This window comes from Psammomys obesus, unplaced genomic scaffold (genome assembly GCF_907164565.1).
Source record: "Psammomys obesus unplaced genomic scaffold, mPsaObe1.curated_primary_1811, whole genome shotgun sequence".
Taxonomy (NCBI): Eukaryota; Metazoa; Chordata; class Mammalia; order Rodentia; family Muridae; genus Psammomys; species Psammomys obesus.
The window spans coordinates 68,790,158-68,803,330 of record NW_026585504.1 but is presented as its reverse complement, the minus strand read 5'-3'; the positions used below and the strand labels follow the sequence as shown (position 1 = coordinate 68,803,330).

Sequence of the window (13,173 nt, the reverse complement as noted above, 5' to 3'; positions counted from 1 at the left end):
CCTTGTTTGTTTGAGACTGATTTCCTTGTTTGTTTGAGACTGATTTCTTTTTATATCCTGAAGCCAGTGCATATGATGTGTTCATCAATAGGTTCTTACCCATTCTGGTTGTTGTGGGCAACCAAGAGTAATGGCAATAGCTTGTGTGTGTGTGTGTGTGTGTGTGTGTGTGTGCTTCTGGGGCTTTTATGACCAATAACTCACAGGATGGTTCCTAGAGCCTGGAATTGAGATGTTCACCTGGTCACCCATGTGTTCTGGGAGAAGCATTGTCCATCCATCTGGGGTAATTCTGTTCAAACTCCTTTAAAAAATTGACTCTTAAAAAATAGTGGGGCTTTGTGAGGCTTCTGCATACATGCTTAGTTAGGGTTAATTTCCTCCTTATCCCTTCTTTCCCTACCCACTTGTCACCATCCCCACTTAAACTTTTAGCTCCCAGCATACCTCTTCTTTACTATCACATGGGTTACACTATTCCCTTTTATTATATTTTTACTTCGGCTACAAGATCATAGGTTTCCCTTCTTCGTACACACTTCACCTTGGTTAACCTCCCCCTTACTCCCCACTCCCATCTAACTACTTGAACCTTTCTGTCCCTATGATTCCCTCTTTCCTTCATCACTTATATTCTACTATCACTTTTCCTAAATGCATCCCCTAGTAGCCTGTTTCTATTTTTCTGGCTTCCACATGTGTCTCAGACTAAATACATATGATGCGAGATTTTATGCTAGCATCCACATCTGAGAGAAGACATGCAATGCTCGTTTTGGTGAGGCCTGGGTGACTTCACTCAGTATAATTCTCCCAGTTCCACCCACTTAACTGAACATTTCATGACTTCATTTTTCTCTACAGCTGAGTAATATTTCTTGGTAAATACATACCACACTTTTCATTATCTTCTCACCAGCTGATGGGTGACTAAGTTGATTCTGTTTCATTGCTACTCTGAATAGAGTGACAATGAACGTGGTTATGAAGTATCCTGTAGCAAGATAAGCTTTGTAGTAATGTAATAAGAAAATGCTTTGGATATATGCCTGTGGGTGGTATAGCTGAATCATTTGGTCATCTTATTTCTAGTTCTTTGAAAAAATACAACTCAGATTTTCAAAATTAAGTATTCTCCCTCCTTTAATTTTATATATTGTGGGTATTTCTAACCACTAATCATCAGCTTAATTTTTCTCCAGAGAAACAATGCAGAAATCCAGGCGAATTGATCAATGGGAAAGTAGAAATTACGACTGATCTTTTCTTAGGTTCAACCATAGAGTTCAGCTGCTCAAAGGGGTAAGTGAGAATAAGACAAGTTGGAAGCAATGATTTTCTTTTAATTAACTCTCTAAGGAGTTAACACATTCATGCTTTAAGAATAAAATTGTAGTTTACGATTGTCCTTTCAGCATTTATCACGTAAATACAACCGAGTATACATACTTCCATCAACATCTTACTCTCTTTCACACATGGTTATCTGACTTTACACATTGTTTTGAACTTTGATCCCCCCCCCCCAAATGCATTGCTGTTTGCTGAGTGGGGTTTTGTGTTACCCAAACCCGTATCTTCATTTGCATCATATTTGGAGATGAGGCCTTTTGGGTGTGGATCCACAAACCCCAGAAAAAGATGTACCCTCTGCATCATTCTGGAACCCAGGAAGCCTCCAGAGCTCAGCCGCTGAGACACTAGCCTCCAGAGCCATGAGAAAAAAGTTTTTGTTAAAGAGCGTACCATGAAGATAAACAAGCACCCCAAGTCCTGCTCCCACTATTTGATCATTCCAAGTCTGTGTTGTGTTTATGAGTATCGTGGTAGCTTTCTATTGCGACAAAATACCTGTGATTAACAGCTTAAAAGAAGGAAAGATTTATTTTGTCCCATAACTCTAAAAGCTTCAGTTTATAGTCTTTGGGCACCATTGTCATGGTACCCTGGTTATGGGGGCAGAACTGCTCACCCTGTGGTATCTTGGAAGCAACAGGAGTGAAAGGGAGCTAGATTTTAACATATCCCCTCAAAGACATGGCACTGTAGACCTATATGCTTCCACTAGGCCCAGATTCTAAATTTTTCACATCTTCTCGTAGCTCTACCAGCCTGGACCACACCTTCAACAAAGGAGCTTTTGAGGAATATTCCACAACCCTACTACAGCTACTAGTACTGCAGTTCTTCAGTGTGTATCAGAGCTTTCACTGTTCATTCAATGATTCCTGAAAACAGGCTTCTATGTGCTTTCAGTCTCATGCTGTAACATACAACTCTCAGGTTCATTGTTCTCTAGACATGGCATGACATAGGCATACAGATATTTATAAAGGTTCACTTTCAGGGATGGGATGGTTTTCCAGTGGTTCTCACCCTGAGGGTCAAAACCCCTTGGAGATTGAATCACCCTTTCACAGGGTCACCTAAGACCTTCAGAAAACACAAATGTTTACATAATAAACCATAACTAGCAAAATTACAGTTATGAAGTAATGGCAAAAATAATTTTATGGTTGGGGTGTCACCATTATAGCTGTTAACCCTTGTCTTCAACACTCACTTTACCATCTCTTCCTGACTTTTGCCATCTTCTGACTCACTGTGTCTACAATTCTATCATTTCAACCATGTTGTATATATGGAACCACAGAGTGTGTAATATTTTGAGATTGCTTTTTTGGGGGGTGAGATAAGGTTTATCCATATAGCCCTGGCTGTCCTAAATCTCTCTTTCTAAATCAGGATTGCCTCCAACTCAAGAGATTCCCCTACCTCTGCCTCCTGACTGCTTGGATTAAAAGTGTATGCCACCACTGCCTAGCAGAGATTGCTTTTAATATATAGGGTAATTGTTTAGACATCCCCCATTATGACATTTTCCCTGTTTTAATGCTCAGTCACTGTTCCACAGTCTAGAATGTGCTTCACTATTTGACCATTGAGGGATACTTGAGCTGTTTCTGCCTTGTCTTCAATGAAAAGAGCTTTGTAACTACTCATACATATATTTTGAGGGACATTTGAACTTGGATAGTCTATCTCTTGAATGCAATTACTGGGTTAACAATTTAGTGTTTAACTTACAAAAGAATTTGCCCATATTCTAAGGCGAATGTGCCATTTTACATTCCCACTTGAAAGTGAATGAGTTACCTTTATTATCCATACCAGCATTTAGTGGTTTCATGGTGTACTTTATTGTTATAAAATCTGTGACATGTCATCAAACTTAAAACATCCTTCCTGTAGGGGGAGTGGTCATGAATCTGTTTTTTTCTGCTACCCCCAATGCATACTTCAGTAAAGGATTTCTTCTCTCATTTGCTAATGTGATTATTTGATGCTTCCCTTTTATGTTTAGAATTCTTTCCATACTCTACATTCTAGTCCATCGCAGAATATGTGAATTGCAAAGTTTCCTTCCAAACTTCAGGGTTTTTCCATCCTCATCACAAGATCTTTTACAAAGAAAAGGACTTTAATTTTGGTGAGATCCAGTTCAGCATGTTTTAGAAACATCGTTTTGGTATCAAATATAAATTATCCCCTCAGTCCTGCCTTCCCCAGTAGGTCCTAAGGCACAAGTTGCTTGTCTTTAGAGCCACATGGAGAACCCTGCACTGGAAACTGGGAGTACTTCTGGAACCATGTGGACAAAAATTATCATGTACCTCAGGGAGTGGACGTGCCACCAAGGGTGCAGAACAGAGCTCTGGCCCGCCACCTTCCAGGCCCAAAGGGGCACTTGTGGCTCTCCCTATGTGTTTCTAGTTTTCCCAAAACTTTTTATGGGTTTATATTATATATTTAAGTTTAGATGATGATTTCTGGAGCAGTTGGTGTTATGAAACCCCATCCTCAAAACTCAGGGATTTCAATGCGATGTCTTCATACATATGTTAACACTTATTCTACTAATATAAGATAAGGCCTGTAAAATAATACTGAATTTTCAAATGCATCTGGGTCTTCTTTAAGATTTTCCTATTCAATAATTCTAGTCTGTTTATATAAGTTTATTATCTGTTTATGTAAGTTTATAAGTCTGTTTATATAAGTTAATTTTTATTTCTATCTCATATTTTCATAATTCTTGTTTTTGTGTTCATTTTCTCCTCCCCTTACTCATACCCATCTTTCTGCTATTACATATATGTATATATATGTTTATGCTTAAATCTCAATTCAGAACATAAGAGAAAAACATGTGATAGAAAAGACAAGGCTGTGTACATGTTATTGTGGTGCTGACTTGGCGTTCTCCAGGCATAGATGATAGATGCAGAAGGAACAACTGGCTCATGGGGGGGGGGTTTCTAGTTTTAATTTTTGGGAAACTTCTTCCCTTGAGCTACTTTTCCATAGGAGCTGAACGAGTTGACACTCTCTCACCAGGATAATCTGAATCCCTATTTCTCCACTTCCTCGCTATTATTTGTTGTTGCTGGTTCCCTTGATAGCAGGCATTCTGATTGGGATGATATGGAATCTTAGTGTGTTTTAATCTATATTTCTCTGATGGATAAGGGTACTGAATATGCTTTCCACTAGCTAGTTATTATTTTACTTCATCCTTTGAAGACTAGCTCATTTGCCCATTTATAGATACAAATCCTCTATCAGTTGTACCATTGTCCAAAATTCTTTCCCATTCTACTTTTTCAGTGTGCCGATGGCTGCTGACAGTGCACGGAGGATCTTTACCTTCATGCAATCCTTTTTGTCAATTCTTGGGATTGTTTTCTAAACCATTGGAGTCATTTTGCAAAAAGCCTTTATCTATACTCCTGTCTTGAAGTATGTTTTATAAACCTGTTTGCCCTAGCAATTTAAGAGTTGCAGGTCTTCTATTTCTTGAATTTCATACAAAGTGAATAGGAATCTAGTTTCATTACTCTGAAAATGGGTACACAAATTCCCTAGTACCTTTTGTTGAAGAACCTGTCTTTTCTCCAATGCATTTTTCTTTGGTTTTTCCAACTCTGCCAAACATTGAGCAGCTGAAGCTGTGTAGGTTTATGTCTGTATTATTTCGTTCTGGTTTGTTGCTGTGGCTCGAAAGTCAGTTATTATGATTCCCCTAGCATTGCTCATTCTGCTTATGATTGCTTTAGCTACTTTGCCTTCTGTTTCCATATAAATGTTAGGATTTGCTTATCTTTCTGAAATGAATTGTGTTTTTAATGAGAATTGCATTATACTTAGTTACTTTTTCATTGCTGTGATGAGACACAATGACCAAGTTAATTGAAAGAAGAAAAAGTTAGGCACTGGAGAGATGGCTCAGAGGTGAAGAGCACTGGCTTTTCTTCCAAAGGTCCTGAGTTCAATTTTCGCAACCTCCTGGTGGCTCATAACTATCTATAATGAGATCTGGTTTCCTCTTCTGACCTCCTGACTCACATGCAGGCAGAATACTGTATAAATAATAAAGAAATTTTTAAAAAAGACGATTCTTTAAAAAAAGAAGAAAAAAGTTTATTGGGGGTTACAGTTTCAGGGGTTAGTTCATGTCTGGCATGGCAGGCGGTATGACAGTAGGCAGGCAGGCAGGCATGCTGTTGGAACACCAGCTGAGCTTACAGCTTGAGCCATAAATACCAGGCAGAAAGAACTAGCTGAGAATGGCATGCCCCCAGTGACCACCTCCTGTACCAGAGCCACACACCTAATCCTTCCCAAACAAATTCACCAACTGGGGATCAATAATTTAAACATATGAACCTATGTGTGCCATTGTCATTTAAACATACGTACTGGTAAATGATTACTTTTAATTCATTTATTTGTTGTATTAATTACAATTTACTCACTTGTAACCCCTCCCTCATCCCCTCTCTACCTCTTCATTTCCCAAACCCCTCCTACAGTCCACTGATAAGGAAGGCCCTCCTCCCCTTCCATGTGACCCTAGCCTATCAGGTCTCATTAGAACTGGTTGCATTGTCTTCCTCTGTGGACTTACCAGACTGCAACCCCCTGGGGGGGGGGGGTTAAAGAGTCAGCCACTGAGTTCATGTCAGAGATAGCCACTGTTCCTCTTACTAGGAAGCCCACTTGGAGACTGAGCTGCCACAGGCTACATCTATGCAGGGTTCTAGCTTATCTCCATGCATGGGCATTGGATGCAGTATCAGTCTCTGAAAAGACCCCTGGGCCCAGATATTTTGGTTCTTTTGCTCTACTTATAGAAATACTATCCCCTCCAGGCCTTTGCTCTCCTCCTTCTTTCATATTTCCTGCACTCTGCCCAAAGTTTGGCTATGAGTCTCAGCATCTGCTTTGATACCCTGCTGGGTAGAGTCTTTTAAAGGCCCTCTGTGGTAGGCTCCTGTCCTGTTCCCTGTTTTCTCCCTCTTCCAACTTCCATCCCATTTACCAGGGTTTCCTCCTTACTTAGCTTCTTTGGGTATATAGATTTTAGTATGTTTTAGTCTTTAGTGGATATTATGGATGATATCCACTTATAAGTCAGTATATATTATGTGTGTCTTTCTGCTTCTGGGATACCTCACTCAGAATGATCTTTTCTAGTCCCCACCATTTGCCTGCAAATTTCATGATTTCCTTGTTTTTAATTGCTGAGTAGTATTCCATTGTGTAAATGTACCACAATTTCTGTATCCATTCCCCAGTTGAGGTACATCTGGGTTGTTTCCAGATTCTGGCTATTACAAATAAAGCTGCTATGAACATGGTTGGGCAAATGTCCTTGTTGTATACTTGAGCATATTTTGGATATATGCTTAGGAGTGGTATAGCTGGATCTTAAGGTAGCACTATTCCTAATTTTCTGAGAAAGTGCCAAATTGATTTCCAAAGTGGTTGTACAAGTTTACATTCCCACCAGCAGTGGAGGAGAGTTCCCCTTTCTCCACATCCTCTCCAGCATGTGTTGTCACTTGAGTTTTTTTGTTTGTTTGTTTGTTTGTTTGTTTGTTTTTTATGGAGACTGAAAAATAAATGATTTAATGATCAGTGGTACATTGAGGAAATCTGGCAGAGTTTCAAAATCAAAAACTGAAATCATGATATACTAGAATCTGTGGTATATAATGAAGGCAGTTATAGAGGAAAAGTTTTATCTATAAATGGCTGCACTTTTAAAAGAGAAATCTCAAATTAATAACCTAATGTTGTGCCTCAAGCTCTTATCTTAAGCTCTTAGAATAATATGGACAAGAACACACAAAATTGGTAGGCAGAAAGAAATAAGGACCAGAGGAGACGTTAACTAAATAAAACAAAAAGAACAATACAAAGAATAAATGCAACCGAGTGGGTTCTTTGGAAAGATAAAATTGGCCAATTCTGAGTTTTTGATCTTAGCCATTCTGATGGGTGAAAGATGAAATCTCAGGGTCATTTTGATTTGCATTTCCCTCATGACTAAGGATGTTGAGCATTTCTTTAAACGTTTCTCTGCCATTTGATATTCCTCTGTTGAGAATTCTCTGTTCAGCTCTGTACCCCGTTTTTTAATTGGATTACTTGGTTTGTTGCTGTTAAACTAATTAAGTCCTTTATATATTCTGGATATTAGCCCTCTGTCAGATACAGGGTTGGTGAAGATCCTTTCCCACTCTGTAGGCAGGCGTTTTGTACTAATGACAGTGTTCTTTGCTTTACAGAAGATTTCGGTTTCATGAGTTCACATTTATTGATTGTTGATCTTAGAGCCTGTGCTGTTGGTGTTCTGTTCAGGAAGTAGTCTTCTGTGCCAATGAGTTCTAGGCTCTTCAGCATGGGAGATTTTTATATTGTTAGTTCACCCTCAATTTCTTATTTTCAGCATTTTAAAAATTCTATTCCATTGGTTTTTCTCTTCCTTAGGTAAGCTTATTCTTAGGATAAAATAATAGTGGTAATAATAAAAGATGATATGAATGGGATTTCTTTCCCGGTAAATTTATTTGTCTATAATAATAAAACCTCCTGGGTTTGTAATTTGATATTGTGTTCTGCTCTTTCCTGAAAGTCCTTGTTAGGCCTTAAAGTGTTCTGGTTAGAGTTGGTAGCATCCTTTAAGCATAAGATCATGTTGTGTGCAAACAGGGATACTTCTTTTTTTTTTTTAATTATATCACTTTTATTTCCTTGTCTTGAGTTGTTACTGTATCTAGGACTTTAAGCAGCATGTTGAATATTAATAGAGAGTTATTCTTTTGTCTTACACTTGGTTTTGAAAGAAATGCTTTTAGTTTTCTCCCATTTAGTACATTATCGGCTACTGACCTCCCGATATAATCTTTATTGTATTGAAACATGTTCTTTGTATTCCTAATTTCTTTGGGGTGTTTTATTATGAAAGTATGTCAAGACATTTTTTTCATCTTTTATGCATTCCATCTCATTTCTGTTCTTAAGTCCTTATCTGTAATCATATTTATTGATTTGTTTATATTGACTCAATCTTCATTCCTGAAATAAAACCAGTGTGGCCATGGTATAGAATATTCTTAATATTCTTGAATTTCATTTATGAATGTTTTGTTGAGAAAAATTTCACTTATGTCCAACAAAAGAATTGGTTACTAGATTCTTTTATGTTGTGTCTTTCTCTGGTTTCAGCATCCCATCTTTTTAATTTTACTGTATGGGATCACTTTTTAGTATCCATTTAATTTACTTGCTATTTTTTCCATATAACTTTTAAATTGGTTGCTTTCTTCTTCTAATCAATTACAATTTAAATGATCTGTAGAAAAATGTGGTGTGGTATTCAGTCTTCATAGTCAAGAGTTACATATATCATTTTCTGGCCTAATTTTTTGTTTGTATGTATCTATGTGTTTCAAAATATTTTAAAAGGATGTTCTTACATAAAGGGTATAGAACGCGTGTGGCATGAAAAAGAATAAGGAAAGGCTTCAATGTGGTGAAAGGACAAGGTAAAGTAGAAGTTTAGAGGAAGATAAAAAACTTTGAAAACCTTTGAAAGTGCTGACAGGAAGCCTATTGTAGAAGCTTCCTGAAATAGACACATGTGTAAAGAGAATTGAGATGGAATCGTTCTATAAGGTCACAATGCTTCTACTAGACACTACAAGCTAACAAGTAAAAATACCTGTGTTGGCTCTGTATCTTAGTTGTTATGAATAGTGGTGCAATAAACACTGATGTGAAAGAATGGCTGTGATATGTTGGCTTGAAGACTTTTGGGTGAATACCCAGTTATCCACAGTGTATTTGTGAGAGCTGAGATTTTGAAACTCGTGGAATGTGGAACATTTGCCCATCTCACTGACAGAGGGGCCCCTGGGTTAATTCTGAAGTGTGTTTGTGAAAGTGAATGGAGGGTTAGATGAACTTTGGGCTCTTGCAGTCATAGTAGGAAAGAAAGATTTTTTTTTTTAATTAACTGCAATTATCTTTATGCCTTTTTTTAGAAAAGAGTGGTTTTGATTGAGTTGTCAAGCGGCTACCCAAAAGATTTCTACTTTTGCATATATTAGGCCCTGGTTTCCATTTTCAGCACAACAATAAAATAATAAAGGAAGAAAGGAAAGAAGGAAGGAAGGAAGAGAGAGAGAAAAAATAAAGGAAGGAAAAAAGAAAGGGATAGAGAGAAGAGGAAAAAAAGAAGAAGATAAAAGAAGTCACAGATTGAATTTCTGGTGCATGGGCGTAGATTTTGGGTGATTCTGCTTCCACCTTTTGCTTTAGTATAATGAAGCTGGGAAGGATCAGGACCACGCACACATGCAGAGCAAACTCTGCTCTCAGGACAAAGGACGTTCTAATGTGTAGGAAAAGTTTCAAATGTTTGTTTTGAGAAAAGAGTCATTCTCTTCTGAAATTTCTAGTATTTTGTGTAATTGTTTTAAAACAACTATAGTTTCAAAATTTTATGTGTTTTTGTCAGTTGCATTATTCAACACTGAGAAAACTTAATACATTGTCATAAATGGAAGAAGGAAGTTTTAGAATGAGAACTAAGCTTCTGCTTGATATAATGAAATCGAATTTCAAGTTGGCTCAATAGCTATAAATGTAGTGGTCAACAGAACATCAATTGTTTTATTTTAAAATGATGAATAAGATTATGTTTGTTTAAAACTTGGTCCAATTGCTGTCAGAGTAAACTAAAGATCCCAGATAAACTTTTGACCTGTCTTTCAGCTATGTTCTGATTGGCTCAGCCACTAGTCGGTGTGAGATTCAAGGTAAAGGCGTTGACTGGAGTGATTCTCTTCCAGAATGTGTAAGTAAGTAAATATTTTTTTGACGTGATAATACGACACTCACACCATATTTATACTGTTTGTGTCTCTATTGCCTCCATTTGCACTTGACAGAATTTTAGATTTGCAATGATACCCTTTCTGATTAGTCCTTTCTCTCCCCTTACTCATCATAGTTGTCACGTGTGAGTCCCCTCCAGACATCAGCAATGGGAAGCACAGTGGTATAGAAGAAGACCTTTTCTCATATGGCTCAATAGTCACCTATAGCTGTAATCCCAGCTTCATACTCTCCGGCAACGCCTCCATTGTCTGTACTGTGGTAAACAAAACAGTGGGTGTTTGGAGCTCAAGACCCCCTACTTGTGAAAGTAAGTAACTATGAGGAAGTCTGTTTTCAACTGTTCTCATTTATTTATAAGAATAGGTGCATATACTGGGGTAGTGCCAGCAGTTGAATACAGACCAGTGATTGTAACAATGAAGTAATTCATTTCCCAGCCATCACACTACATTCATCAGAATGGTATAGACTATATGATAATAATCCACATTACAGTCCAGTGCATTTTATAGAAAAAGCTTTCTGTAAGATCTTTTTTACTGCATTGATGCCTTAGAAAACTTCTCACGAGAACTCTCATTTGCATGAGAAGCAGCATTATTTAAATGATCCTTGTTCCTTTATGGCAAAACTTCCACAATCAAACACAACAGAAGACTGCAGAAGGAGAGACCAGACAGAAGCTGAGGCTGGCAGTGTTGACAGTGTTGGGAAACATCAGGAGGAAGGGCCGGCATGTAACAGTGTTGCACAAACACATGTCTGTTCTCTCCAGATGAGCACCAACTGACAGAAAATGGAACTTCAGCATTCAACTTGGTGAGACCAGTGAGCTTTCCAGGCCCACTACCGAAAGGTAAATTACTGAGCAATGGTAAAGAGTTATTTATAGGGCACCAATGACTCCATAACAGCCGTGTTGATACGAAGTTCTGCCCCATTCTGCGTGGTGACATAATGGAAGCTGAATCATGCAATATTGTTTCAGTTTCTCATGGAAGCAGAATCCTGCAGTACTATTTTAAATTAATCTTTCACTTCCAATGCACTCTAATATATCCCCAAGATCATTTGCTGCTGGGGAGGAAACTCAGGAACAACAGCTGGCATCTCCACTGAGAGTCTTGTGGCCCTCTTTGAGCATGTCAGTAGTTCCATCACTACCGCTGTATCATTTGCTCTAGTTGCCATGGCTCCCATGGGGTGCGAAGTTCCAAGTGGTATTGTGTTATGCCGGTAGCCATACATCTTTGTATAGCACTCACTCAGAAGATGAACTGCAGATACTAAAGGGACAGTTTGAAGTGGGACAGAATACAGTTGGCAGACATTTGTCGCCATCACCCAAATTGAAGGGTTTCAGTTGTATCTCTGCAGTGGAATGGAGAGGAGTGAGGAGGGATAGATGGCAGAAGTGACAGGATCTGGTTTGGTGGGGTCTAGAAAATGGGGTAGCATTTGTTCTTTCCTGTGAGGTGCAGGTCTCTGATGCTGTCACTCCATGACCACCATGCCATCACTGGAGGCTTTTGATCTACAACCAAAACCATCCTGGAAATTAGACTACAATATTGGAAGGTTTTGGAGACTTGGAGTTTGGGCTTCAAGATTTAGATATTTCTAGGCTTAGGTTTTTGTTTGTTTTGTTTTTTAAATTGAGAAAATCAGCTTTATCAAAAGGACTAGCATGATGAACTCTCAGGTTCTCAAGGTACCTAGAGACTATGTAATTTTTAAATAGACCTGACATAAACATAAGATGAGCTGAGTTAAAATGTTATAGACTGGAGCCATGTGACCTTGGGATATCTTTAGTCCTTTGAAAGCCATCCATTACCCAGCCCTGTCTGACCTAACATCTGTGACCATTAGAATCTTAATATTCTTAGCAAACTAGTAGCTTTCACCAATTCAGAATTTAAGAACCTCACCAGATATTAGCTAAAAGCTGTAGCAGAGGTGTCCCACTGTGCCCTACCTTCCTGTGGCCCCTACCAATACATTCGATACCACACAGATTTGTGATTCTCTTTGTTCTGTCACTAATACAGTCTCCTGCAGTCACTGCCACAGTGGATAATGGTGTTTGGGGGAAGCCTGCATCTGTTTTCCCAGCACTTGCTCACTCACACTGGACTCCAGACAGAATCTGCCTTTCACTCCTATTAAAGTGAGACCTGGATTGACCACCTTTTCTGAAAATGTAACAACCCGCCACAGCTCAACTGCCATTTCTCTTTTACTACTTAGAATGTCTTTTCCTTTGCTTCTTTAGAAATCATCTGTCATAAGTAACAGGTTCCAAATGGAAACTTGGTCTCTGGATTCTGAATTTGAGTCTCTGGCTTCCTTAAGCTGACTAGATTGGTGTGCAGTAGTCAGATGGTGGGCTCTGGGGCAGAGACTGGCATCCAGATTTACGAATTAGGAAGAGATAGTCTGTTTACATCTGTGTAGTGTGTCAAACATTAGTCTGGGTGTCTGAGTGAGCAGGTAGATACAAACATAAGGACACCAGGGTCTGCAGGTCTATGAAGAGCTTTCAAGTTAATTTTTGAACTGAACTTGATAAGATGAGCTGGGGTAAATAGAATAATTAATGACAGAACAGATGCTGTGAAGGCTATATTTTTTATATTTTAAGGTAAGTCAGAGAAGGCTGTGGGGAAGGTGTCAGAGGGTCGGGGTAGGTGTTACTATAATTGGGCTTGTTACAGATGTGTCTAAAGTTAATTTTATTAAGCCATTTAAGAGTCCCAGTCACAAGAACGTAGTCACACAGAGGAAGGTAATAGACTGATGACTATTTTTTAAAAAGGCTAAAATATCTTTCCCAGGATAATTTTGGCTTTGGATCTGTAATGTTCTAACTCTTACAGATGTCTGTTACAGACATTCTGATTGCACTGGAATAGCTTGTTG

General features: G+C 38.5%; 1 protein-coding gene across 1 annotated transcript in view; it reads left to right on the top strand.

The window, feature by feature from the left end:
- The window catches only part of LOC129673491 (zona pellucida sperm-binding protein 3 receptor-like), a 34,962-nt gene that overhangs the window by 3,386 nt on the left and 18,403 nt on the right, over positions 1 to 13,173 (top strand). The window contains exons 3-6 of the mRNA XM_055603309.1: positions 1,203 to 1,302; positions 10,126 to 10,211; positions 10,364 to 10,558; positions 11,027 to 11,107. Of these exons, the coding sequence (XP_055459284.1) occupies positions 1,203 to 1,302; positions 10,126 to 10,211; positions 10,364 to 10,558; positions 11,027 to 11,107 (462 nt within the window). The remainder of the gene's footprint in view (positions 1 to 1,202; positions 1,303 to 10,125; positions 10,212 to 10,363; positions 10,559 to 11,026; positions 11,108 to 13,173) is intronic.